Source organism: Thermobia domestica, chromosome 10 (assembly GCF_964235325.1).
Source record: "Thermobia domestica chromosome 10, izTheDome1.hap1.1, whole genome shotgun sequence".
In the NCBI taxonomy this organism is placed as follows: Eukaryota; Metazoa; Arthropoda; class Insecta; order Zygentoma; family Lepismatidae; genus Thermobia; species Thermobia domestica.
The window spans coordinates 74,770,315-74,797,679 of record NC_137463.1 but is presented as its reverse complement, the minus strand read 5'-3'; the positions used below and the strand labels follow the sequence as shown (position 1 = coordinate 74,797,679).

General features: G+C 34.7%; 1 protein-coding gene across 4 annotated transcripts in view; it reads left to right on the top strand.

Moving 5' to 3' along the window:
• The window catches only part of nclb (PWP1 homolog no child left behind), a 41,739-nt gene that overhangs the window by 7,849 nt on the left and 6,525 nt on the right, over nt 1-27,365 (top strand). For all 4 annotated transcript variants that reach the window (XM_081728130.1, XM_081728127.1, XM_081728128.1 and 1 more), the window contains exons 3-10: nt 607-665; nt 4,464-4,612; nt 7,318-7,515; nt 15,569-15,676; nt 16,827-17,001; nt 19,510-19,668; nt 20,335-20,443; nt 26,170-26,260. In XM_081728130.1, coding sequence (XP_081584256.1) covers nt 607-665; nt 4,464-4,612; nt 7,318-7,515; nt 15,569-15,676; nt 16,827-17,001; nt 19,510-19,668; nt 20,335-20,443; nt 26,170-26,260 — 1,048 coding nt within the window. The remainder of the gene's footprint in view (nt 1-606; nt 666-4,463; nt 4,613-7,317; nt 7,516-15,568; nt 15,677-16,826; nt 17,002-19,509; nt 19,669-20,334; nt 20,444-26,169; nt 26,261-27,365) is intronic.

Genomic DNA, 27,365 nt, shown 5'->3' with positions numbered 1-27,365 from the left:
GAATTTACAGTTTATTCATGTGCATCTGCTGGCATTTTTTTTTTCTCCTAATGTAATTACGGTACAACACTTGCTTGCGTCAGTTTTATAGCAATCCATTATCGATATCATATTATACCAGAATGTACACACACACATAAACAAATAATTCTTCAGCAGTCATTTAAACTTGTTTCTTTTCTTCTGTTTTGCGCTCGAAAAAACAACACTAACAGTTACTGCTCATCATCTGTTTTCTCATCGGCATCACTATCTTTTTCAATTTTTTCACTTCTGATGGCCAAATACACACAAAATACACATTCTTTACAGAATCGTGACCAACAGTGTTAGCAATTTTTGGGAAAACTCCATCTAATCTGCCCTAAATTTGCATAACCGAAATCAAAGACGCACCTTGATTTTGGAGGCAAAAAGAAAATCGACAAAAGAGTGCGTCTTAGAATCGCGTAAATACGGTAATTTAGTTCCAGTTAAGATAATAGTCAAAATTCTGTAGTTCTGCTTTCTTAAAAGAAAACATGTTTGTTTATGTATTTACACTTGATTTAAGTGTTGATTTAGTGGAGTTGAGTAAACATTGATTCATTTTAAAATTTTTTTCAGGTGAAGTTGGGACCAGAAGAGTTAGCGAGTATTATAAAAGAAAATCGTGAAGAATTACAGTAAGTGTTCATTCAAAATAAAATATTCGTTTTTGTGTAATTCACTCATTTCTAATATTCTGTAAAATTGTTTATTTTACGTTGCCTATTATTATTATTTTAACTTTCTCGCATGCGGCTGCATAACTGTAATTCCGTAGCATTTTTAAAACTAATCAGTAAACTGAGGTTTACTTAAAGTGTCCAACTTTCGGTTTAATGAAATTGCAGAAAAAAAGGTCCCATTGGTATAAATGTATTATTGCTGATTTAGCTGGTATACCATGTATTTTCCAAACGTAGGTCACCTTCTTAGGTCGAGGCTTTTTCTTTTTATTTATTTATTTATTTATGATAGCATGTTTAGTTATAGTGTAGTTGCTGACCGTTTTAACCATGATAGAAGTCAATATTTTGTATAACTTCAACAGTTCGAATTGTTAAAATCTCGTAGTATAATCCTTCTAAAATTATGCTTTATTATTTTTGTTCTATGATGATAGATGTTGAAACTGGAAATAATTAATTTTAACCACTTAGGGATTCAGTAGAAGGTTAAGTAAAGATAAATTGATTGATTCATTCATTATAGTTTAATGGGGACGTCAACAATAAGGAAGGGAAGAGATAGAACCTACTTTTTGGGAAATTGTATCAATTGCTTAAAAAAAAAAAAAAAAAAAAAAAAAAAAAAAAAAAAAAAAAAAAAAAAAAGGAGCATTTCAATATCATTTACTGTTTTTGCCCTATGAAAATCGCTGTTGAAACTGGAAATAGCTAATTTGAACCACTTCCAGTCTTAATCTGTTCGGGGTAGTCGCATTACGTTGTCTTTAGACTCTGAATCGTTCGCAGAAACGCTTCTCGCTATTACCGTCTTCGTTTCACGGCGATAAATATTGAAAGAGGAGATGAGTAATTTGAACTACTTCCTCTTTAAATAGGGAGTTAACGTAGGAGATGAAACCTATTCTTGGGATGCTGATTCGATTGCGAATATAAAGCCGTTTTTGCTCTACGGAAATCATTATTGAAACCGGAAATGGGTAATTTGAACCACTTCTGGTTTGAGTAGACGGTTAATGAAGATGATGGTCAACTTATTTTTGGGACAATGAATCGATTGCAGAAATCTATACACCACGTACCGTTCTTCCTCTGTCAGTCAGTATTGAAACCGGAAGTAATATTAAATTTAAACCATTTTCGGTTTTGATAGAGTGTTTGGAGTAATCGTGGTACATTGCCGTGAGACACTGAATTGTTTGCAAATTACCACTTCTCGTTATCTGTTACTGTTTTAGTTCCATGGCAGTGTACTAAACCGAACAACGTTGAAAATTATGCCAAATATTGTATTTTATATTCACAAATACAATGAGGGATCCACATGAGCTTGGGGGGAGAGCCCCTTGGTCCCCCCAGGATCGGCGCCCTTGAACAGAGTACATGAAACCTACTTTGGGGACGCCGAATCGATTGTAAAATCCACATCTTGATAGCATTTACTGTTTTTGTTCTACGAAAATAAGTATGAAACCGGAAGTAATAGTAAACTTGAACCCTTCTGGTCTCGATAGACTGTTGTTGATAGTTATGATGTATTGTCATCATTATCTGTTACATTTTCGTTCTATGGCGATAAACGTTGAAATCGGAAATTCCTAATTTGAAGCACTTCCGGTTTGAATAGATAGCTAACAGAGGAGATGGAACATGTCTTTGGGACGCTGAATTGATCTTGATATCTCGTACGGGTTTTGCTTCGTGCCTGTCGACAGACGAACGGACAAAGCCGTTCTATAAGACTTCCGACACTTATGTTTAAGATATTTTGGAAGTCTAAAAAACTTCCAAGTTATTTTAATTTTACTCGTAAAATGTGTTATCCTCAGCTGTTAGTCTGTTAATGTTTTCAGTTCACTTTCAAACATTCTAGATCCAAAACTATACGTGTCTATTTTAAAGCTTTTAAATTTCAAAATTACCTATTTTCTCTTGCATAGTCAATTAAAAATTGTATATAGCTAATGTTGAGAAATTTTATAAATATAGAATTGTCACACATTTTAATTTAAGTCCATTGTTAATTCTAATTTAAAATCAATATTTGGGAATTTCCTCTCTGCACTGATTTCCGTTTTTTTTTTCTTTTTAAACATATTAACGTAGGCCATAACAGTTTTTCTTCTAATGTTTAAATGTCTTATTTTTGTTCATTATCGTAATCGAAGTATTGCCGCCATTAATGGATTATTTTACGCAAGTTTTTCGTAGGCCTAAAAATGTAACGATGATACTTATTACTGTCTAAAAGATGTTTAGTGTAAACTTCAGAGTACATTTTTATACCAGTGAGTTAGGCTGGTAAATTGGTGATTACATATGTTGATTTGACTGGATTTGACTTCAAGTTTTACTTCCCACGTTTATGCCGGTTAAGCTAAAAGAGACTGTGATGATGAGAGATGAGTGAAATGGTGGAATGAACAAAGCGGGAAGAAACGGGAGAACCCCGAGAAAAAAACACGAGCACGGTGTTTGTCCACCACAAAGTCCACACGGTGCGACCTGTACATATATTGAAATGTGATTGTGTGATGTGTTAATGTGTTTACTTTCTTCCAATTTGATAGAAGTATTTTCTCTATCTTATTACCGAAGTATAATCTACCAGAGTTTAACGAGATGTCACTTTAATGTAACGTTAAGAAACCATTGAGATTCCTTCGGTGTTTCTGGGAACAATTATATTTTTCTGCTTTCAGTTTAATTTAGACTGGGTGAAATAACCGTTCTTCGCACGGAGATGATAAGGTTTATGAAGTGTATGGTATTGGAAAGTAAAGACAATTCCCAGAGAAGTAGACATGTCTCTTCTTGCCTAAACTTGGACTTAACTGTCATTGTGACTGTCACTAATGAGTTTAGCAATACTGAAAACTGGATTTGTCATTAATATAATTAATTTTGGACCTATTATTATTCACCCCCACCCCCCTCATGATGATGGAGCTAGACTTGAACGGTGTCGAGAGTATCACTACTCATCTCATCGACCCCGAAAACTATAGATTTGATACTAATATCCGTCATTCCATAATCCTTTTCTTTTATGCATACATTTTGACCCACCCTGCCGACATCCCCTAGATGAAAATTAAGTAAAGAAATTAATGAAATAATAAATAAAGAAGAGCGTCACTCCTGTCAATATAAATAAAATTATAAGTAACAAAAAGCAACGCCTTCGGTTTTGCCTCTGTAAATTATCGGGCCAGCAGAAATGTCGTTTCTTGCCTAAATGTAGACTTAAATGACAACAGGATTGTCACCAATCAGCTTAGCGATCCCAAAAACTGTGGATTCGACACTAATATCGGTCATTTTAGGTGTCATTTTTTATTTATTTATTTATTATTTTTTTTACTCCCTCTCACCCCATGGAGGCTAAACTTGGACTTGAACGGTATCGAAAGTGTTGCTGTTTGTAATAGCGACCCCGAAAAACGTGGATTTGGCACTAATATCTATCTCCCTATGTATTTATTCTCTTCTTTTATGCATACAAATTGACCTCCCACCAGTCCTCCCCCCTTCATCCGAAAACCTAAGAAAGTGCTTCGTACGCAGTTAGATCTGGTAAAGATCTATCTGTGTACAAAATTTGATGGTTCTAGGTGAATCTTTAAGCTGATATCAAACACACTGTTATTAAAGACTGGCTTGTAAAGCTTTTTCCTTGTTATTTTTAGGAACATTCGTTCAGTTTAAGTACGTTTCTCTCATGTAATTAATTGTTACGCATAATCTTTTCAGGGATTTGAACCAGGATGAAGATACAGAAAATTCAGACACTGAAGACAATAAAACTGAAGTCAAGTTGGAACAGATGGAAGAGAATAATGTTGACGCAGAGAAGAAATTTCTGGCTGAGTACGATCTCGACAAATATGACGAAGAAGATGGTTTGTTTTTGTTTTTATTGGATAATTTATTATTTCCGTTACTTTCTGTAAGTTTTATACCTGTACACTAAATTAAAATTTTAGTAAAGAAAACCTAGCAATGAAAGGAAACATCCCCGCAGTTGGAAATCATAATTAGTTACAATTTAGTTAGCAATAGAGCATAGGTGCGAAACTGCTTCCTACAGAATAGATAGCCGTTCCCAAGGTCATAGATACCTCTTTGTGAAGAAGAGGGAAAGTGTAGGAGAGGTAGTCAGTCTTCATCTGCGTTAGTCACTAGACGAAGAAAAAGAGCTTATAGTGTCTCGTGATTATTACCTCTAGTTGTACTACTTATTTCTTCTTGTGCTTAATAATAATGATTCCCGTGCTCGGATCTATTAATTTGAATTTTCGGATAAGCGAGAAAATATTCATCTCATATTACAAACTGGATAAAATAATGGTCACAACAGATTATGTTGAGTATGATTAAGGGCAGCCTATATAAGTTCAAATATCACTAACGATGAAATATTGCTTAAATAATTTAAAATACTAATCACTTTGTATTATAAGTTTCGATGTTTCTTGTTTATATGTTAATTATTTTAACAAAAGAGACACTGACCAAAGCTTAAAACTTTACTTTATTTTAAATTATAATTTGTAACTGTTTCGGATATCTATCATATCCTTCTTCAGACACGATCGAAATTAATGAAAATACAGACATATATATAAATGTTGTTATAACAGAGTTTAAATTCTTTAACCGTCATATATATATTCATTGTTATAAAAAATTTTTAAATTCTTTTAACAGTCATATATAGAGTCATTGTTGTATTTTTTTATTTTTATTTATTTATTTTTCTTATTTACCGAGGCCTTCAGCCCATCCTATAAGTCTTCGTGTTCACTTTCCAATTAATCACTTCCTTTATTTTTGGTTATTATAAGGGCCTTTTATTTTTATTTATTTATTTATTTATTATTATTTTTTTTTCTCTATGTTATTCAAACTTCCTTGCCATGATTCATTAATTGGTAAGCCCCCTGTCCAGTTCATCAGTTTATCTCTTCCTACCTTCTTTATCCAATCCGCTTCTTTCCACTTCCTTATTATCATTCTTTTCTCCATCTCCAATACTTCCGTCTTATCCCAATTAATTGCGTATATGGCATTGGTATCTTTTTTCTTCCTAACATCATCTTCATGTTGTTTTATCCTTTCTTTCATTCTCTTTCCTGTCTCTCCTATATATGACATATCGCAGTCCTCACACCATACCCTGTAAATGACCCCTTCTTCCTCTTCATTAATCTTTTTAGTTCCTTTTCTGTTCTTCTTCTTTATTGATCTTAATAAAGTTTCTCCACTCTTTCTATAAGTTCTGACCCCTCCTTTCTTCAATAAATTCTTCAGTTTCTCCGTTTCTTCTCCCATACTTTCTATGCCATGCCATTTTCCATTCTCATCCTCTTCATTCTTCTTTCTCCCTCTCTTCCTCTTCCTGCGTTCTTCTTCCTTCTCTAACTCTTTCTTTCTGCGAAACAGTTACAAATTATAATTTAAAATAAAGTAAAGTTTTAAGCTTTGGTCAGTGTCTCTTTTGTTAAAACAATTAATCCAAAGCCATGAATAGTCTTACTATGTTAATTATGCTATAACTTTGTTCAACTCTCGAGAAGAGTAATACAAATGTGTTAAGAAACATATACAAAAGTATTAATTGCAAAGAAGTTGTTTCAAAAAGAAATAAATCTGCTTCTTGGATGAAAACAATTTGGACTCTATAGTGCAAAGCTTCGTGATAAACCTTATGCAGAGTGGACACAAAGTCACATTCCCCAATATGTGAAGAAATACTAATTTTGCAGAATGCGACTTTGCGTCCATCCCATACAGAGTAACAGGAAATCCAGACTTTCGATGACTAATAAAAGTACTGCTTCACATATTCCATGATTTGAGCATCTCTCGTTCTCAAATAAGTTGAAATAGCGTGGGTAGAGAGCTATCTTCGGAACGCAGTATCACGAATTTTATGCCAGGTTGCACTATGTGCGTAGATTCCGTTAATAATATTTCTCGTGACTATTTGACCAGTTGTTCTTTCGTAACTTCTATAGTTTATCGTCTGTAGAGGGAAAGAATGCCTGGAATATAAAACCGTATAACTAAAAGATCCCTTCATACTTAGTGCTTCAGCTCTCTCGACAAACAAAAGAACAAATATTGCTACCTTTGTAGTGCGTCATAAAGTTTTTTTTTTTCCAATGCTTTTTCTCTGGATTATTTCTTAAACTGCTACATATTAGGTATTTTTCTGGTATACGGGAAAAGGATGTCTTGTACATATTCATGTTATTCGTCTTAGTACGGGGAAAGAATATAACTTTAGCACTTACAGTCAAAATTAAATACATTATGACTGTTAACCTGTTCTGAGAATTGATAAATTGTACACAAAATACTTTTATATAAATTGATGCGGTAAAATGAGTATATTAATGTATTATTTGGTAATAAACTTGATCTATATCATTGATTGCTATTTCAAGGATATAAATGATAGCTCTATCACATTTTCTGTTCTTATATAAACGAAGAAAACAAAAGCTTTTATGTTTAAATTAATGTTAATAATTGATGGTAGAACGATACTTATATCACGGTCCTCGTGACTGCATTAATTTTTGTATAATTCCTTTCATAGATGTACCAAGTGCAGTGATGGGACTTTCAGGCTTGGCGTTGTATGCTTCCAATACAGATGATCCATATGTGACTGTAAAAGATGAAGAGGACGACGCAAATGATGTTGAAGAGAAGGAAGACTTCGAGATCAAACCAAGTGATAATTTACTTCTAGTTGCTCACATTCAAGATCTACTGAATGTGTTAGAAATTTATAGTAAGTTTTGATTTTTGAAATAATAATAATTATTTTTATTTTTTTCTGAAATCAGTCTCTAGATTCTTTGTTTGTATCAACTGCAAAATTGCAAGTTTGGAGCACCCACATATTTACTAATATTTACTAGTGTTAATCTGTATGAAAGGCAGTTCTAATATCCTAATAAGCATATATGCAGAAGTTGCCAGTACAGACAGAGATGACCTAGATAAAGTTGCTGTAAGGTTCATTTGAGAGAACCTGTTTGCTTGAAGATAGTGCAATTGTGCCCAAAGTGTGCTTTAGAGTAAATGATATGTCTGGGAACTTATTTTCCTGAAAATATTCACAGAAACCACGACAATGCAATTGTGCCCAAAGTGTGCTTTAGAGTAAATGATATGTCTGGGAACTTATTTTCCTGAAAATATTCACAGAAACCACGACAATGCAATTGTGCCCAAAGTGTGCTTTAGAGTAAATGATATGTCTGGGAACTTATTTTCCTGAAAATATTCACAGAAACCACGACCTGTTTCTCTTTCCTGGAAGCGGAATTTTAGCGGCTGCGAATCCAAGCATCAAAATATAAATAAGTAAAGGAAACTATCAGGTGCTGTAAACCATTGATCATATTACATTTTAAATGTATATACGGGAAAAGGCCAGGAAGTTCTTACCCTTACCATGACAGAGATTATCAAGGAAACTGTAATTGGTCCACCAACGCGTCCTTCTGTGCGTATTTATTTCGTATTGCCTTATATTTCTCATACGTATAGTTCAGTTAATTAACACCATCTGCATAAAATTCTGCAAAGTTATAGGTAAACCAGATTTCCACCGCACTAATAACGTGCTTATCATCCGCGAAACGCCTACTCTCTAAATGTTTCTTCATATTTGGGAAGAGGATATAATCGGACGGAACTAGATCGAGTGAATATGGTGCATCGGGCAAAGGTTCGCAGCCACATTGGTGCACAAAATGAATGTTTCTGCTGTTCGGTGATTTGATACGTTGTCCATCAGCAATACCTTTCGTGAGCAAACGCTGCTGTAATAGCATCCTGTAACTTTTGCAGCAAGTTCCTGTAATTGTAGCGCCTTTTTGTAAGTAATCAGTCAAGGCCACACCTTTATCTGCCCAAAATACTTACATCATGACCTTTGTGAATGAATACTCCACTTACCCTTTTTTTGGGGGGGGGGGGGGTGAGGGACGAGATATGATTCCATGTTTTTCTTACTTCTTTGGTTTCAGGGTGAAATAGATACATTTAGCATTTGTCCGTAGTCGTTAATATGTTTACAAAAGTATCCTTGTCCTTGTGGTAAAGGTTCAGAATGCTTTGTGGACATAACACGCGTTGTTGTTTTTGAAAAGATGTCAAGAATCGAGGAACTTTCCTTGCTGCGACTTTGCTTATATAAAAATTGCCATGTAATATGGCGTGAATGGACCCCCTATTAGTGTCCACCTCCCTAGGTAAACAATTAATAGTCATATATTTATTGAGTCAAGTACTAGCTACTCAACTTTTGCCGCCATGTTTGAATTATAGCTGTTGAGGGACGAACTTCTCTTGGATTATCCTGTAGACTTATGCGACCACATTTAAATTTTCTTTTCCAATGCTTTAATTGTCATGAGATCGGTATTCTTCACCATACATAAATAATCACTCCTTCAGGGTAGAGGAATCTAATCACAGCTTATTTAGTATTGCCCAGCATGCTGCCACCGCGTATTCTGTAACAAGAGCTCCCTCGTGGCTAAGCGATTAGCGTACGCGCCTTCGACGTCCGGGGAGATCGGGGTTCGATTTCTGGTGAGAAGCTTATGTGGTTCGGATCCCACGTTAAGCTATAGGTCCACGTCCCATATAACCTCGCTGCTGAAAGGGACGTTAAACTGAAAATCAGATTAAATCAAATCTCGCTGTAAGATGAATTCAACAGGGCCTGTAAAGGCACCAGTTAGCATGTATATTAGTATGGTGGCAGCCTATCACTATATATATATATATATATATATATAAAGTAGCACAGCTTTATCAAGATGAAGGTAAAAACTTTCTAGCCTCTTCTCATAATACACTGTTTCATTTCCTAAATAAAAAATAGCTAGAAAAATCCCATTTTCTGAGAGTTGAAAAAAAAAATTACCGGAATTACGTACCGCCGGAAAATATAAATAATAATAATAATAATACAGTGCTCAGATCCGATAAATTCAGGGAATGAAGCTCGAAGTCAATTTTACTGAAAGATGCTAATTGGAAGTTTAGTTTGAGAACTTCTTGTGCATACAGTATGTGTTAAAATGAAACTAATTACTTACAGTAACGAGTAAGAGAAAAATATTTATTTATACTATCCTTAATTTCATTGTAGGGACTGGACTATGACTGTTCATGCACAAATGTAGGAATCTTATTTTTATCTTTTAACATGAATGAATGAAATAAGGAATCTTTGAGTTTTTGTTCCACAGTTATGCCCTGTAAGCTAAAGGAGACGGATGATTAATGAAAAGGAATTATTATGAAATAATTGATGGAATGAGAATGTTGGAGGAATTGGGAGAACCGATGGTACTTACCAAAAACTAACATGGCCTGGGAACGAACCAAGGACTCCTCGCGCCAGATGTGCGCAGTCTAACAGTGAGTCACTGCGTGCTTCCTGTTTTTTCAGCAATCATGGTTTCTATACAAAACATTGAAGTTAGTTTCTCTTTTTTCTGACTGCGGACTGAATGCCTAATGTCGAAGGAGTATTAATTGACATGTGCAAGTGTAATGAAACCATAGTTGCACTCTTTCGTGCTTATATGGAATATTTGAGCCTAATTATCAATTTATTCCTTTGCTTCAGCTACTTGGTTTGTAGTTTTTCATGCATTTTTGAATCACGGAACTGTCCCTACTCTACTGGTTGAATTGATCTAATCATTAGGTAAATGTCTAGAATCTGCCCCCGGTTAGAACGTTCAGAACGAGCAGTCCCGCGTTCGATTCCCCGGTGGGAACACTCGATCGAAAAACTGTAAAAGCTTTTTCAGGCCATCTATCCTAAGTGAGATTTTTCTGAATTTTCCTCATTCACACCAGACAAATGCAGGGATGTACCTAATATATAGGTCCCAGGGTGTTTCCTACCTTCACTTTTCACGGATAGTGTGATCACCGAGGGACGTCATTCCTCATACATGACGGGCTAACATGGCCATACAAGCCGAAAGCCCAGAAATCTAAATCCTAAATCCTAGAACGTTCAGAAGAAATAGAAAGGAAGAAAAAACTATTCGCAATCTACCATCGCATTCTATATTTTTCGAGTGACATGTTTGTTTTGAAATGGTAGTGTACAAAATGAGTTCAGTTGAAAACTCAATAAAGGAGATTTCAGTAATTTTTCCTATCAGTGTCACAGTAAGGTGTGATTCAGCATAAGTATCGCGAAATTGTAATTAAGATAGAAAACGCCATACTCACGATAAACTATTTATTCTTTCTTGCACGAACAGAAGGTACAAAACGCTGCAAGAAAATGTTACAACTTGGTTGACATGGGTCCATGCCTGTGGGTCTCCACCAGCTTGCTGCGGAACCTCATGAACAGCCTTTTTCCGGACTTTTCTGCCACTCGCTTGGAAATGGTTGCCCACATGCGCTTGAGACCTTTCAAATTCTTTGAAGGCGTCTTCCTTTTCTTGTATTCAGCCTTGTATAGTGCCCAATATCTTTCGATAGGTCGATTTTGGGGCACATTTGAGAGATTAATGTTTTTGGGAACGAAGTTGATGCTGTTGTCCCCTAAAAGCTTGGTCACTGTACCCGCATAATGTGAAGTTGCCAGGTCTGGCCAAAATAATACATTACCCATGGTCCTCTTCTTCCCCAAAAATGACAACCCGTTTCTTGATGCACTCTTCTCTCTATATATCATGATTCATGGTACCGGTGGTAATGAATGGTTCGGACACATCGCCGTCTTCAGAAATGGTTTGCGAAAGCAAGTATTTAGCTGGAAATTTCGTTTTTTGTTGGACTCGAGCTTCGTATCGGATAGCATGTCCTGGAACTAAGCTATAGTACTCAGTTCCAGCCGTTTCTTTGGGATCCGTGAACACGTATGTTTCGTCATCCATTACAAGAAAAAATGTTCTCCGCCACTAGGAACACTTTCTTGTGCCCCTTTGGACTCACTCCACTTGATTTTTCACGTACTTCGGTTTATGCTGCTTCTTCCTAGTGACAATCCCAAGCCTCTTTTTTGCACGATTCACTGTAGATTGCGACGTTCCCACGCGCTTTGCCAACTCACGTTCTGAGCATGATGGATTTTGGACCAATAGTCTCTTGAGCCTTGCATCTATCTTGGTGTTTGGTTTCGGTCGGTATGGCGGCTTTAGATCAGTGCTTCTAGTATCTACGAAACGTTTTATGGCTCTCTGGGTTGTCCTGTCAGATACACCTTGCTTCCAGAAATGCTCTAAAGTTGCTTTGTGATTGCCGTTTTGGCTCTGGAAAAACTTGCTTATCACCTTGCTCAGGTATTTTGACTCTTCACGCTTCATTCTGTACGCACTCTTACACTACAACTAGCTAGCTAGAAACTGTGATAAACACACTTTACAAGGACCTATAGACGGCGCTTCTCGTGCAATTTGTTCCGTGTTGGCATGACGTTACACCACACGACACTTATGCTGAATCATGCCTTATTAAAGAACAACTATTTCAGATAAATGAAGTCCTAAAGGCATATGAACATCATTTCTCTAATGCCACAATACTAGAATTTATTGCTGGCAAATATCTCATGTGTATGAAATTGAAGGTGGACATTTGCCTCCTTTTGGTTTCGTTGTATAATTGGGATATTTCCAGTTAATATTACTCAATGGCTTGTCAAATAAAGGTATGTGCCGGTATAAAACTCCTTGAAACGAAGCGTAGGGATAATGGATATTTTGTTTTAATTGCTGAAGGACGAATTAATTTTTGGAAAGTCCAATGTAACTCATATACTTTAATTATTTTTGATTTGGTCAGAAAATTTGTAACTTCGATCAAATGTAACTTTGCAAACTGAAATCATAAATTTTCTGTTAATTGCGTACAAAGTTTCTGCTCGTTCATTAAATAAATAAATAAAAAATAAACATAAAATAAATAGATACTTAAAAATTTGAATAAGAAATGTAATATTGAACATTTCTGCTATTGTTGTTTTTGTTTTAGGTACTGGCTGTATTAATCTAAAAACTGTAAGAAACCCTGAAACTGTTCTGAGGAGCCATTTCAAATCAACGCTTTCTCGTCCACTGTATAGACACCCCCAGAAATAGATATTTTTCGAGAAAATTTCAAAGGAATGAGCAGTATTCAATACAATTTTCTCGGACTTTAAGCAAGAAGTAAAGTTATTTTAGAAAGTACATGTTATTTTCTAATTAGTCAATTGGTTCATAAATTAATTACAAATTATAAGAAGGGATTGATGTATGAACTAGACTCTTCAAATTTCCCTTTCTCGTAGTTAGTTGCTCTTATAAATAATCAGAAACGGAATTTTAAAAAATAACAACAATAAAAAAGAACATGTTCCATAAGTTTTCTCAAAATAATACTCTGACAATAACGTGTTGGAGTTAATAGGTATTCATCTTGTATTCGGTAAGAACAATTTCACGTTACCAGCTACGTCAACACAACTTTCTATAATTTATCACAGGCCGTATAAAATATAAAGCAGTGCTATCAATTTGAAGAGCTCGTTCAAATTATTTATAGGTACAGTAAAGTGGGGTTGACTTGACTCCACTTTTGATGTAAACATAATTCTCAAGAAATAAGATTCTTTTATAAAATGTTTTAATGCAATTTTTTCGAGTTGTAACCCATACTTTGTAGTTGATATTGTCATTTACTCTTTTATGCAGATCTGCTGTTGAAAAAAAAAGTTACCAGTGCAAGTCATCCCATGAGTAGGGGCCATTTAAAGAAAATCGTATTGAGCCCAGGGCATATAATTTAATGCTAGTTCAATGTACTATCCATTGAAGTCCAGTCTATGGGGTAACTTGAAACACCAAGATCTGGGTATTATTTTGATAGAAGTTGCTTTGAAAAACTGACTTTTGATGGAGTTGAGGGTGAATGTGTATTGCAAAATGTAAGGGTGTTCGTGACTCTTTCTAAAAATGTAAAATGAAGAGAGTAGTGAAAGATGCTCACACCTACCTCATATAATACAAGAAATGAACCTCTTCGGGAAAAAATAGTTATTTCTTAAATCAAATTTTTTGATATTTTTTTTCCACCATTGGAAATTTCCTGTTTTTGGGACACGGCACTAATACTAGTAAACTGAAGACATATGAAGAGAAAACAAGATATTCTGATTCACAAATTCTATCATTAAAATGATCATATCTACACTTTATATCACATAACTACAAAATTTGCCTCTCCTTGAAACAACAATTATTAAGCTCTGGAACAGAACTTACCCCCTTGTATTAACTACACTTGGAGGTGTAGTTAATACAAGGGGGTATTTTATCAGTGGCATTTTATCAACCTGATCTGGGTTTGTGGGCCACTTCCAGTGAGAGACACCTCTCGTAGTCATGGTGCTAACCATGTAATCTCTGTCAGAAACATCCTCTATTACGCCAGGGAAGAATTCTCTTTCGCAATCCCCAATCACAAAATTTCCCATCTTAGCCTTTCGTTTGGTCTTGAATAGGTTTAATTTTCCTTTTTGCATTCTTTCATGTCACCATGAGCTTTCTTTCTCTTCTGTTTGATTTCATTTGCTCTGACATCAAAATTATCCAATGGGAAACCAAACATTGAGCACGTCATAATGTAATCACTAAACATTTTTTTCGGTTTCAGTACTAACAGCTGTCTGTCTTCCTGGAGCTTTCAGATGTTCACCTTAAAGTTTTCTTTTCAGTGTATTTCTGGATATCCCATACAGTTTCTCAGTAGCTAGAGTGAAGTGGGGTCCAGGCCAAACTTACATAACACAATAAAATAAGAACTTGGCAGATGTGTTTGTGTTGCCAAAAGATTGATTAAGCGTTAGAAATTCTGTAAGATTTTTCACACTCAAAATATAGCCAGTGCAGATGTAATTTTCAGACTTATAAAAATGGACAAGAGAAATACAATACAAAAACCGAAAATAATTACCCATCAGGTTATTTCTTTTAAGTGCAAATAGTGGAAATGATAGCCAAGAAGCTACAAAACATTTTAAGACTAATATCAAGACAGCATTGCAAATAGTTTTCGCAAACACTACACTTCAAAACTTTTTTTTCCGTTTTGGGTTCTTGTCAGCCCAGCCCCCCTTCCTCCCAGGGCTCAAGGCACCCCATGTTGCGGTAAATAACATGAATTGATCCATGTTTATAATAATTAGTAAACGTATTCGCTTTATTTACTGCATCTAATATTTAATTCACTATTAACTGTTGTTTCGGTGTGGTGGAGAAGGTGTCAGGGAATATCGAAACAATAAGTTAATAGTACATTAAATATTGGATGCAGTAAATAAGGAAGTATATTTGCAATTTATTACGTTCATACGTCATCATTTAATGAACGCCAATATTCACCTCTATGTTCCCTGAGAACTTACATTTATAAATAATCATTTGCTGTATTTCAAGGGAATCTCTTTCCTCTTTATCGGACAGCACGTATTGCGTATTTTACATGACTATGCGTATTGCGTATTTCCTATTAACATAGTTACATATCTGTCCTCAGGCAACATGGAAATGAGTATTAAAAACATACGTGTAAAGGAATTTTTGACATAGAACCTAGGTTTCTGTATCTGAAAACTATACCTATAGTATTAATTAAAAGTATGATCCTGGTACTTACCTGATGTAACTACAAGGAAGACTGTCACTCTGCAAAGCTATGATAACATTTGTTCTCTATATTTTAGCCTGTCTCGAATTTTTACAAACATTGACGTTATAACGATATTAATAAGATAACCTCTTTGATATTGGTTTTTATATTTGCCTTTGTAGTATATAACGAAGAGGAGGAGTCATTGTATGTTCACCATGAAATTTTGCTTTCTTCATCTCCGCTGTGTCTTGAATGGATGAATTTTGATCCAGGTGATACAAAGCCAGGTTTGTACTCAAATTTACTTTAATACTTGTATAGATCTTAGATATAAAGTGACACATGTTTATAGTAATTTGCAAACGTATTCTGTTATTTACTGAGTCTAGTATTTAATAAACAGTACTGTTTCGGTGTTCCCGGACACCTTCCTCAGTTGATTCGAATAATCTTACTTCTCTTTCTGTCACACTTTAGTAAAACTATTCTGTATAAGTTTGTTACATTTTTCACAGCAATAACTTTGAAAAGATGATAATTCTAGTGCAAGAAACACATGTTAACAAAATAGGCAGGAGAAAATTCTAAGTGAGATGGATTGTGCGTGAGTTGCCCGAATATGCTGAGGAAGGTGTCAGGGAACACCGAAACACTACGGTTAATAGTACATTAAACATTAGATGCAGTAAATAAAAGAGTACGTTTACGAATTACATAATACTTGTATATTTGACTCATATTCAAATTTTCCGCGATATGATGTCGTTTACATGCTATAAATATAATGCAATAGTATGTGGTGGTCGCTCTTTCCGCCTTTTTCCTAGCGAGGGCGGAGGGATGTCGGTTATCCATCACTGCATATAAATGCCTTATTTCAAATCTGTGGATTGAGAGACGGTAAAGTAGACAACGCAATATACACACATAATCTTATCTGCACTTTTAATTGCTGATTTCAGTTGCAATAACATTAACAAGTTTCAGTTGCTCCATTGCATTTAACAATTACAAGTTTTAAATTCCATTTAACAATTAATAATTAACTTGATTTTCAATTGCAGATTTTAGAATTGAATTAAACCGTAATTAATATTAATTGCAAAGGGCAAATTGAAATTATTTGGAGTTCATTTCTAGAGCAACTACTTTCAATTGATTGATTAATTGCAGTTAATTTTACTTGATTAATTCCCAGTAAATATAAATATATATATATATATATATATTATTTGTATCTTTTTAATAAATGTAAGATATATGCTTTTTGGTTGTACAATTATAATATTTGTATTAATAATGCAAGTTAGTTTTTCTGCTTATAAACTTCGTTTCAATACTTCTGAGTAAATACTGCTGATTCTTTCTTTTTTAAAAAACATTGTTTCCACCAAGCAGTATTGACCATGTGAAAATATGTTACTACTTTCTTGAAAGGTAATATGGTTGCCATTGGGTATATGTCACCAGTGATTGAAGTATGGGATCTTGATGTTGTGGATGCGTTGGAACCAGATTTCAAATTAGGAAGAAAAGCTAAGAAGAAGAAGAAAATATCAGGAATTGGTCATAAGGATGCTGTGTTAGGATTATCATGGAATAAACACGCTAGGTAAGTGACTGACATTTTTGTATTCAGCATAGGAGTGAAAAAAACATTAATATATACAGGGGATAAACAAAAATATGGAAACCTAAAAAATGCACATTACCTTTTAAATAGCGAGTAGGATCACATTTGAAACGCAGAACGGCCTGCAGTCGACGGAGAATGGAGAAATACAGGTCGCGTATGGTTGTGAAAGGGATGTTGTACCATTCTTCCGCCAAAGCAAAAACTTGTTGTAGAGACGATGGTGGTGGGTAGCGGGTTCACACCTTGACCACAGGGGCTCAATGATATTGAGGTCTGGAGATTGTGGAGGCTATGGCAGATGTGACACTTCATCTTCGTGCCCATCAAACTAATCCTGGGCGATATGAGCTGTATGAACAGGGTCTCTGTCATCTTAAAACACCGCATTACCATCTAGGAACATAGTTTGCACCATGGGATGCAGCTGGTCACTTAAAATGGTTACGTTTATCTTTGGCAGTGACATGTCCGTGCAGAGTGATGATGGGTCCGGCAGAATACCAGGATATGGCTGCCCAAATCATCACTGGACCACCACCATGCTTCACTCTTGGTAACAGTCTGTATCGTACGCTTGTGTTGGCGTTCTTCGCACGTAAACTCTGCCAGCAGTTGGAAACAATGTAAAGGAAGACTCATCCAACCAGATGGCTATCTTCCACTGCTTCATTGTCCAGTTTCTATGGGGTTGCACCACTGTCTCTGTATAGCAGCATGCTCAGCAGTCACGAGTGGTGTGGAAATCACAGATCTGCCATGAGTACTCTGCTTGTCGTTTTGGCGTTAAAGGATTTGTAAGCACTGTATTCAGCTCAGCTGTGACTTTTGGCGCCGTGATGATCTGTTTGGTCACAATCCTACCCAACTCTGTCACGCAACACACACTTGCGTCCACGTTGGTATTTCGCTGATGCAGTTTTTTCGGAACACTCGTAAGCAGTCATAATCTTCAAGACTGTACCTCTTCATACACCAAACATCTCCGCTACTTTCGTCACGGAAGCTCCCACCATACACGCACCCACAATTTGCCCTCTTTGAAAATCTGTCAACTCAGACGATTCACGATAACTTGCACAAGCCAGTCGCTGAACTGTAACTGTCCATCTGTCCGATTGGCCAGGTTGTATACCTCACAGGATGTGCCGGTGACCACAGCGACACCTACCATTCAGACGCAAATCGTGTTTGAAATGGCTACCTCTTTTATCAAGTGTTTCCATATTTTTGTCCTTCCCATGTAAGTGCACATAAAAGTAGTTTAATGCTTCCCAACCTAATTATCCGGTACACTTTCATCAATTTTTCCGTTTTTTTTAAATAAATAAAAAAATCTTGTTATTGGTTTATGAAGTTGTAAACTACCCGTGTGTATATTTTATATAAATTATATCATGTTATAATGCATGATACAATTGATAAGAATAATTAGAATTAATTAGAATATACTCGTGGTTGATATTCACAGCTTCGAGACAACAACATGAATGAAGGAAAAAATGATTATACTTCTTTCATTAATTCCTTTATCTTTGTAAACTGTAGATATGTCTGATTTATATATACAAATGCTTTCCGAGTGTACTAGTTGGGACTGTTCATTAATTTTCCAAAAGACCATATTTATAACCAGGTCTTAAAATTCGGGCGCCTGGTCACCAAGCCGATTGGTAATTAATTCTGGCACCTTGAATTGTTGATGTTTACTATTCCCACTTTTTACATACCAGTAATTCCGATTTTTATGTTCTTGAATTTAAAAATTTTAATAAGTACGTTATAAAGTTCAAAGCTTCCAATTTACTTTAAATATATTTAATTCGGTTGAATTACGGATATTTCCTACTATATCAATTTATTCTATGTTATGATGTCTGTTTTTCCTTCAGAGAGAACAAAATTTTGTTGCTTCCAGGCTAACCATAGTAACAAAAGAAATAGTGACCAAAGCTTAAAACACACTGTGTTTTAAAACTGTGTGTGTATATAATGTCTGATGAAGGTATGGTAGATATCCGAAACTGTAACACCACATAGTTTTAAAATATAATGTGTTTTTAAGCTTTGGTCAGTATTTTTTTTGTTACAATGTCAAATCTAAAACCACGGATAGTGTTACAGGTTAACTATAGAACGTGACGCATCAAATATTCAATACAGGCTTTGAAGTAATCGCAACTGACGAATTATTTTAGATTTTAATCGCGAGTCGTGGTCAGGTGTTGAGTCGAAATTATTTAAAGCTAGGGATCAAATTTCTAAATAGGACAACACTACTGTTCCAGTTATATGTTCTATACCACTAAAGGCCAAACATTGAGGTACCTGGTTTTCAGAACTGACGCCTAGGATAGAAGCAAATTTTTTAAGTCTTGTTTTATATTAGAGCGGATTTATTGTACAACTCTGTATATATTTAAAGTGGTTATGTTAAAATTCTATGTAATTTATTTATGTTCTCAACTAGTGATAATTTTGTCACAGTCATGTTCTAGCTAGCGGTTCTGTTGATGAAACTGTTCTTCTATGGGACATGGGAGCTGGAACTGCTGCAACTACGTATAATGTTTTCAAAAGTCGAGTACAGACTCTGGAATGGCATCCGTTTGAAGCTCAAACACTGCTTGTCGGGTCGTCTGATGGGTAAGTAAAAGGGAAAAACTTCAAGTTGTTTCAAGTTTTTAATCACTATCAATTTCAAGTTCTAAAATATATGCGTACTCCAGGGTTCGATTCTCTGTGAAGGAGTAGAACTTTCAGTGTTGATCCAGCATCTTGAGGCAGTTCGATGACTTTTTAAATTAAGAAGTACGGAAGTCAGGTTTAGAAAGCTAAACACATAGATGAAAGACATTGTGCTTACTATACATCACAGAGTTAAAAGTATTTTGGCCGGCCATAACCCATTGAGAGTTAACACAAAGGAGTTTTGCTTTAGTATCTATTTTCCAGTTCCTAACTCCTGTGTGATTATTTCTGACATATTAAAGAAACCTAATTGCGAAACTAATATGTTAAAGATTAACTTTCTGCACTAGAAAAAGTAAAAGGCTTTCTTGTCCAGTTATATCACTAAAGTATGAAACCTCATAAGTTCAGTTTAGTGTACAAACAATAGTGAAACTTGCACACATAGTGAAGTGTAACGTCTATTTTGTAGATTTGGTTAAGGGTATTTCAATGGCTGTTTTTAAGAATTTTATTATTATTATTATTATTATTATTATTATTATTATTATTATTATTATTATTATTATTATTATTATTATTATTATTATTATTGAATCTTTAACATTTGTAATGTTTCAGATGTGCTCGAGTGTTCGACTGTAGAACTGAAAACTCGTTTCGATGGTGGAAGCTCTCTGGAGAGGTCGAAAAGGTCATGTGGGATAGTTTCAACCCATTTTGTTTCTTAGTAAGTATACATTAAATGCCAATTTGTTTTAGTTTCCTTGAATAGTACGTTTTAAGGATTAGTACGCTGAAGCGTTTAAAACCTTCAGCAACCGAAAAAAAAAAAAAAAATGGTAGTATAATCTAATCTTTAGCATTATTTCCCCTAGAACTTCTTTTTCTTGTGATTATTATTATTATTATTTTGCTGTTGTTGTTTTGAAAACAGCTATCTCGGATTTCTGATGTTCTTTTATCCTACTTTTTATATTTCACATTTATTTTTACGCTTTTCGTGTGCTCACATACTGTCTTCAGTGGTTATATTGTTATTCTTATAGCAACTTTCGAATTTGTTGCGATGTTTTTTCTAAATTACGCGAACTAGGTTTTGAAATTGTGTGTACAATTTTAGAACGTTCATTAGGATGAAAGAACACACATGATCGTATAATTATAATCTATTCCTGGTTTCTCAGTTACACTTATAGAGCTCCTTTGTGGCTAAACGGTTAGCGTACGCGCCTTTGGCGTGGAAGAATCTGGGTTCGATTCCCGGTGAAAGGTTTTGTTGTTCGGTTTCCACGCTAATCAGTAGGTCCACATCTCATATAGTCTCGCTGCTGAATGGGACGTTAAACTCAAAATCAACTCAACTCAATTACACTTACGTAAATTTTAACCAGGAAATTAAAGATGGTAGAAGACTACCTAAGTATATCAAATAAAACTTCAAACTACCTAAGTAGAACTTCAATTAGAACTTCAAACTGAAAATTGTAAAAATCTTCGTATACAGTGTTATTACGTACAAATGACTTTCCGATTACAAACTTGAACGAATCTCTTAACAGCACACAGAAAGGAAAGTATCCAGATGATAAACGTTGATTTTAACGAAACTCACAGTGGACATTAAAGACAAAATAGAGACCCGTATTTTCATCTGTTGGGTTTCAGGGGAAAAGCCCTCCAACTTCAATATTGCACTCTTTTTATGGCAGAGAAAACCACACAAATACATCTCCGATTTTAATGAAACTTATACAGTGGGCACTAGAGACAAAATAGAGACCCATGTTTAATTATATTGGCAGCCGTGAGGTTTAAGGGGACAAAACTCCCTCCAATTTCAAGATTAAAAAAAATTCCACACTTCATGAACATTATCCATGATTTATTGATGTCACAATAATGATACTCGTGGGGGGAAAAATGTATACATACAGTACCAACCGTATCGTATGACTGCAACTTCACCACGTAATGTCATATATTACTTTTTCGTTTTCGTTGAAACAAAAATTGCAAATGGTGGTAGCTGGTGTACAGCGTGCCCTAATTTGTACCATGTATATTGAAATACACTTTGAAATCGTGGGGAAGAAAATTGATTATGCACATGTGACTGTAATTTGATAATTATTACGCACTATCATTTGATAATGTTATTACGTACACACAATTTCACTTTCACATCGGATCCTTCCAATATCACAGTATCTGAAAATCTACATACAAACTGTTTCCGCAATCAGAAACCATATATATCCAAAAGTTGGTCCTTTTAGTACGGTCAGGAGTGTCATGGTTATTCCCTTTGGAGTGAGTTCTCACACATCCCTCTCAGAATCGCCTGTCCAAGAATCTAACAGGAGCACACTATTGTGCATGTTAAGGAAATACACATTCCGTAGCCTTATGCTGAAGTGTTCCTTGGTAAACTTCTCTGAACGTGATGCAGCTAAATATACGTTTGCAGTTTAGAACGATGTTTTATTCACTTGTGGGCCAAAGTCCTCGCTAGATTCCTGAAGAACAGTGAATAAGAGCGAAACTAATTTACTGATTGCGCCATTCTCCACATGTCTTGATCCATCAAGTATTAAAGTTCGACTGCTATGCATCTCCAGTTGAAATCCATTCTGATCCGAATTGTAGACATGTTCTGCTTCAAGATTAGCAGTGTTTTCCTGCACTTCGTGAAACAATGTTGTGGTACATATTAATGAAAGAAGGAAACAACCAATTTATTTTACACACCACAACTTACAAAGAGTGAAAAAGTGGCTTGACTGGACTGGGACTCGAACCTCGGATCTCCGGCATACCGTGCCGATGCGTTAACCAATACGCGTACCAAATTCACTGTTTCTCTCTCTTCACCACAGGTCCTGTTATCTTCCATTCTATTGTCATGTTTATACTGTTATTCGTAAAGTTCTCCAGAGTCTTGAATAGCGTATTGTTCTTGGATGCCATCAACCCCATCAAAATGAACTGTGGTAACTTCTTGTTCGTTGACAGAGACACTTTGTGGCTGTCATGACCGAGATGTGATTGACGAGTTCAGTTTCATCGCTTGTGATACGAGTTTTCCGCAGATCTATCATACTGGCAAAATACTTCGACAGTAGCATTATAACACGCACGTTATCACTATGTACAATTGGCCCAGCACAACTAACTTTGTGTATTGTAGGCCGGGTCCGAATTTACTATGTTCAATGTAAGGATATGGAAGTATATGTTCGCCCTTAGTTTGGAGTCATTGATCAAAGATATTATTTGAAACATTGTCGTTATTCATATGAGTGTGAAGATAACAAACGTCATTGAAGCACCACTTATCACTTAGTGTTTTAAGTAAGTACGTTATTTTTTAATTTACAAGTGTTCATTTCTAATCAAGAGGAATGGATTTTCATGTTATAAACACTACCATTGACAGACTTATTTATATAAAGGTGAAAAGTGACTCTTACGATATAACAATTATTGACACTTAATTACTTGCTAACCAAACACTTATATCATGGCAAACCTCGTATGCCACACGTTCTTGATAACGTATTTGTACATCAATCTTTCAGCCATGTCAAAAGTATACGTCTTGCAGTATTCATATCAGGCGTAATTATTATAAGTAGTGTCTTGGTTTCCTTCCACTCCTTTGTCTCCCCACGGTTGCCGACATAACAAAATACGAGTCTCTTTATTTTGTCTTTAGTGTCCACTGTATATGTCTTATTAAAATCGGCGTGTATCATCTCATTTGTTTGCTTAACAATGAAATGATTAGGAGAAACTTAATCGTTTTTTACTGACATTTGATCCCGAGGTTTGTATATTGTAATCTTGGAATATTAGATAAGTTTGGAGACTTGACATCAAAGTAGCATCAACGTTTCGAGAAACATTGGGAATAATTTCTCAGATTATAAAGTATAAAGTATCTTCATTAATCGGCCACATAAAGTTGTTCTTAGACTTATATTGGCAAGTCAAAAAGATACATACACACAGTTAGAATCAAAGAACATAAAAGATATGCTAAATGTAATGATCTTCAGTTTCTACATTATTTAAACACTTGAGATTGAGCAGGCACCTTGTATTGTCTACTAAAGTAACGGATGAAGGGGAAAAAAATAAGACTGAAAGGCAAATTCTTTAAATAATTTTTATGAAAACAAGAAGTCAGAATTAAGTGATTAAAATAAGAATTGGACAGAAATCATTCACACATGAAAAAAAAAAATTTAAGAGAACTTTTCTGAAGAACAAGTGAAAAATACTTGTAAATAAATGAAAAACGAAGAGATTAGGAAAAAGTCAATCAAACGTTTTGTAAATACTAAATATTTTTAAAATTTAATTTGAATTATGTGTTTTGTTGATTTAAAAAATGTTAATTAAATTGTTAAGATTCTCTTTTTTTAAAATAATGTGCCACTGAAAACGTTAGTAGTACGCAAGGATGAAAAATGCCGGCACTTTTTAGTGGAGGTTTTTTTTTCCCAATAAAACTTATTTTCAGAAAGCAATGGAAATGTACATATCTGAATGTTTGTGGTTTCTTTATTTAGCTATCAGTTTTGATTTCATGTAGTAGATTCTTGTTTAAAATGTATCTTCAGAACATTACGTATTTTTAAAACTTAGCCTCGAACTAGGGTTGGGTTTAATAGGTTTGCGAACTTTTATCCCTGCAAGGTCAAGTTATGCAACTCAGCTTATTATTGGTGTTATATGGGTTGCCTTAATTGAAACTGACGCAAGAAAACAATCTACATATTAAAATGCTAGGTTTATATGTTTGTCACCAAATAAAAGTTTATATGTTTGTCTCCAATCCTTTCGACAATGAAATCTCGAAAACCACAAGTGGTAGAAACGTGCCATCTTCACTGGTCGATTACAAATTTTGTGTAGATTGTCCAGTTCTAATTGAATATTTTGAAAATCATGGCCCTTATTTCTGTATTACATTTTTTATGGGTACACTAGAAGTGTTGAATTAAAAAAAAAAAAAAGCATATCCTACGAGTGATACATTCCAACACCACATAGTTGTATAAGGGGTTGTATATCTCTCAGATGATAATGAAAAACGAAGGATAACCATTTCTCCGGTCTAAGGTTAATCTTTATTGTTTGGAGTGTTTTGCCCAATGAACACCATATATCACTGACATTATAATCAGTCGTGTGTGTAATGTATTTGTTTATTACATACTACATGCAAGAAGAAAGAAACCACTGATCATACATGAATTAGAAACTCCAATCGCAAGTAGGCTAAGCTCTCCTTTATGATGCCCCTTGCCGATTTCTATCAATACTTTTTTCACTTGTGTCTGTAAAGGGACATGTACAGATGTTGTAAGGAATGACAAGGAGATTCATGCTCAAATGTGAATGATGCGCTTTGTAGAGAGGGCAGGTTCAGCTCATATTACCTTAAAAATATAATAAGAAGACAAAAACCATATTTTTGTTATAAAAGTTAACTTTCATCACAGTCTGACATCTAGGTATACTTTTCTATGAGCTTTAAATATTCCGTTCCATTGTTGTTACTGCTGCTGAGTCATTACTGTTGCTGAGTTATTACTTTGGAAGTTCTACAAACCGTTTGTTAAAACTCACTGCGTCTACAATTTTTCCTTTTTATTTTCCATGGTATCTTAATTACTTGATTTTTTTCTTTTTTCTTCTTCAATATGCAGTATTTTTTGTTTCATAATGATTGAGTGATTAAGATTTCAGCGTCTCGTTAATACCGAGGCTATATGAGATATATACCTATAACTTAGGGTGGGATCCAAACTACATGAGCTCCCTCTGGGAATCGAACCAGGATCTCCTGCATCAAAGACACGTACGCTAACCATATAGCTTTAGTAATTTTAAGATTAATACATAATATAAGTGTTGATATATTGAGGATCATTAGATTGTTTATCAAATTTCTACTCTACTTATTTATACGCTTTTGAGTTGATGATAAAGGTTGAAGTATTTATATTCAAATAGAAATATAGATAACAAAAGCAAGAAACGAAAAATAGTAAGATGGTATAATGATAGAATTTTGTATGAAAAATTGGTGAAGATAAGAAGATTTTACTTTTAATTACTTTAAATCAATAATGAGTAAATTTGAAGGAAATTAAAGTTTAGGTGAAAATCCTTGATTCATTTGGTGTGAAATAACTCCATCAGAACAATCAAATACGAAACCAGAGACAACTTAAGTATTGTCCAAGAATGAGACCCGAACTAAAGATATAACAGGAATGTCAGTTGATGATGATAGAGAAAATAAACCATGTTGCTATAATTTTTCGCCCTCTAGCTTTGACAGGGAATATTAGAAATAGTAGATAGTTTTAAGGGCAATAAATATCAGGATTATTATGCTTTGTATCTATAATTACTAAATGTTATATATTTCTCTTTTAGGGAGGTACTGATAACGGAATGATATATTACTTTGACTGCCGAATGGACAAACCATTGTGGCACCTGAATAATCACACTAAGCAAATAACAGGCAAGCATGAACAAATTTATTAAATTTATACTTTACACTTCTATCATTCTTTCATACTTCTAGGAAAAATGAAAGTGAAGGAACCGAATTGTATTTTGTTCCTTTTCTTTTTAATCCAGAGTTTCTCCATATCTGGAAAGCTATGGAAACGATATTTGGTCAGCGAAAGTTAGGAAAGGATATAAATAGTCAGGGAAATTTAACATATGTATATTTTATACGAATAAATAAATTGAAAATAGACTACAGTAGAGTGTTAGTAGGTAGAAAATGCACATTTAAAAAATATATTATTTTTAAGTTATTAGAGAAATTGAAATGGTCTGTCCTGTAGCTTAGTGAGTAAAGTGTCTGACTGCCAATCCAGTAATACTTGTTCAGTCCTTAGTAGGTATAATAGTTTTTCACCTAGGTTGGAACCCTCAGACACTGACTCAGCCTCGGAAAGCGAGAACTGGGAACAAACAAACTTAAGGCGATACATATCCACTAGGGAGCACCAAGCCCGTGCAGAGAAGTGAAAAAATAGTATTCTACTCTGTGCAAATAAAGTGAATTCCAAGAGAAATTCCAGATGGTTATGGCAAGAATGCATCTTATGTAAGTTTCTATTCTGCACCAAATGATAAATACAAAATACTGTGGGAAGTGATGAAAATGTGTTGTATTTTATGAAATTATTATGCTGCCGTAAAAAGTGTTTTTTCTGCTAGCAAATCAATTTAGTAGAGAACATGCATGATCAAACACTAGTGTATCAATAACATCTGCATGATGCTTCCATGAGACAGATGGAATTAGGCAAGTATAAACTTATAGAACGGGCTTGAAGAGGAAAAGAAACCAGTAAAACGAGAAGCAAATTCCTTGGAATTAGACATTGAAGACAAAGTACAGACGATCGACAATCAAGCGTAAATGAAAGTTCTTTGTGTGTATGTCTGTATGTCAGTTTTATAAAGAAATGAGCATATTTCGTGGAATTATAACTGACATTAAGGTAGTGCAGGAACTGAAACAAAAGAAAGGGAGAGGGAATAAGATATCTAAAAGTAGCATGTAAAATTTTAGGTGTAAGTATTTTGTATCAGTCGAGTTTCTAATA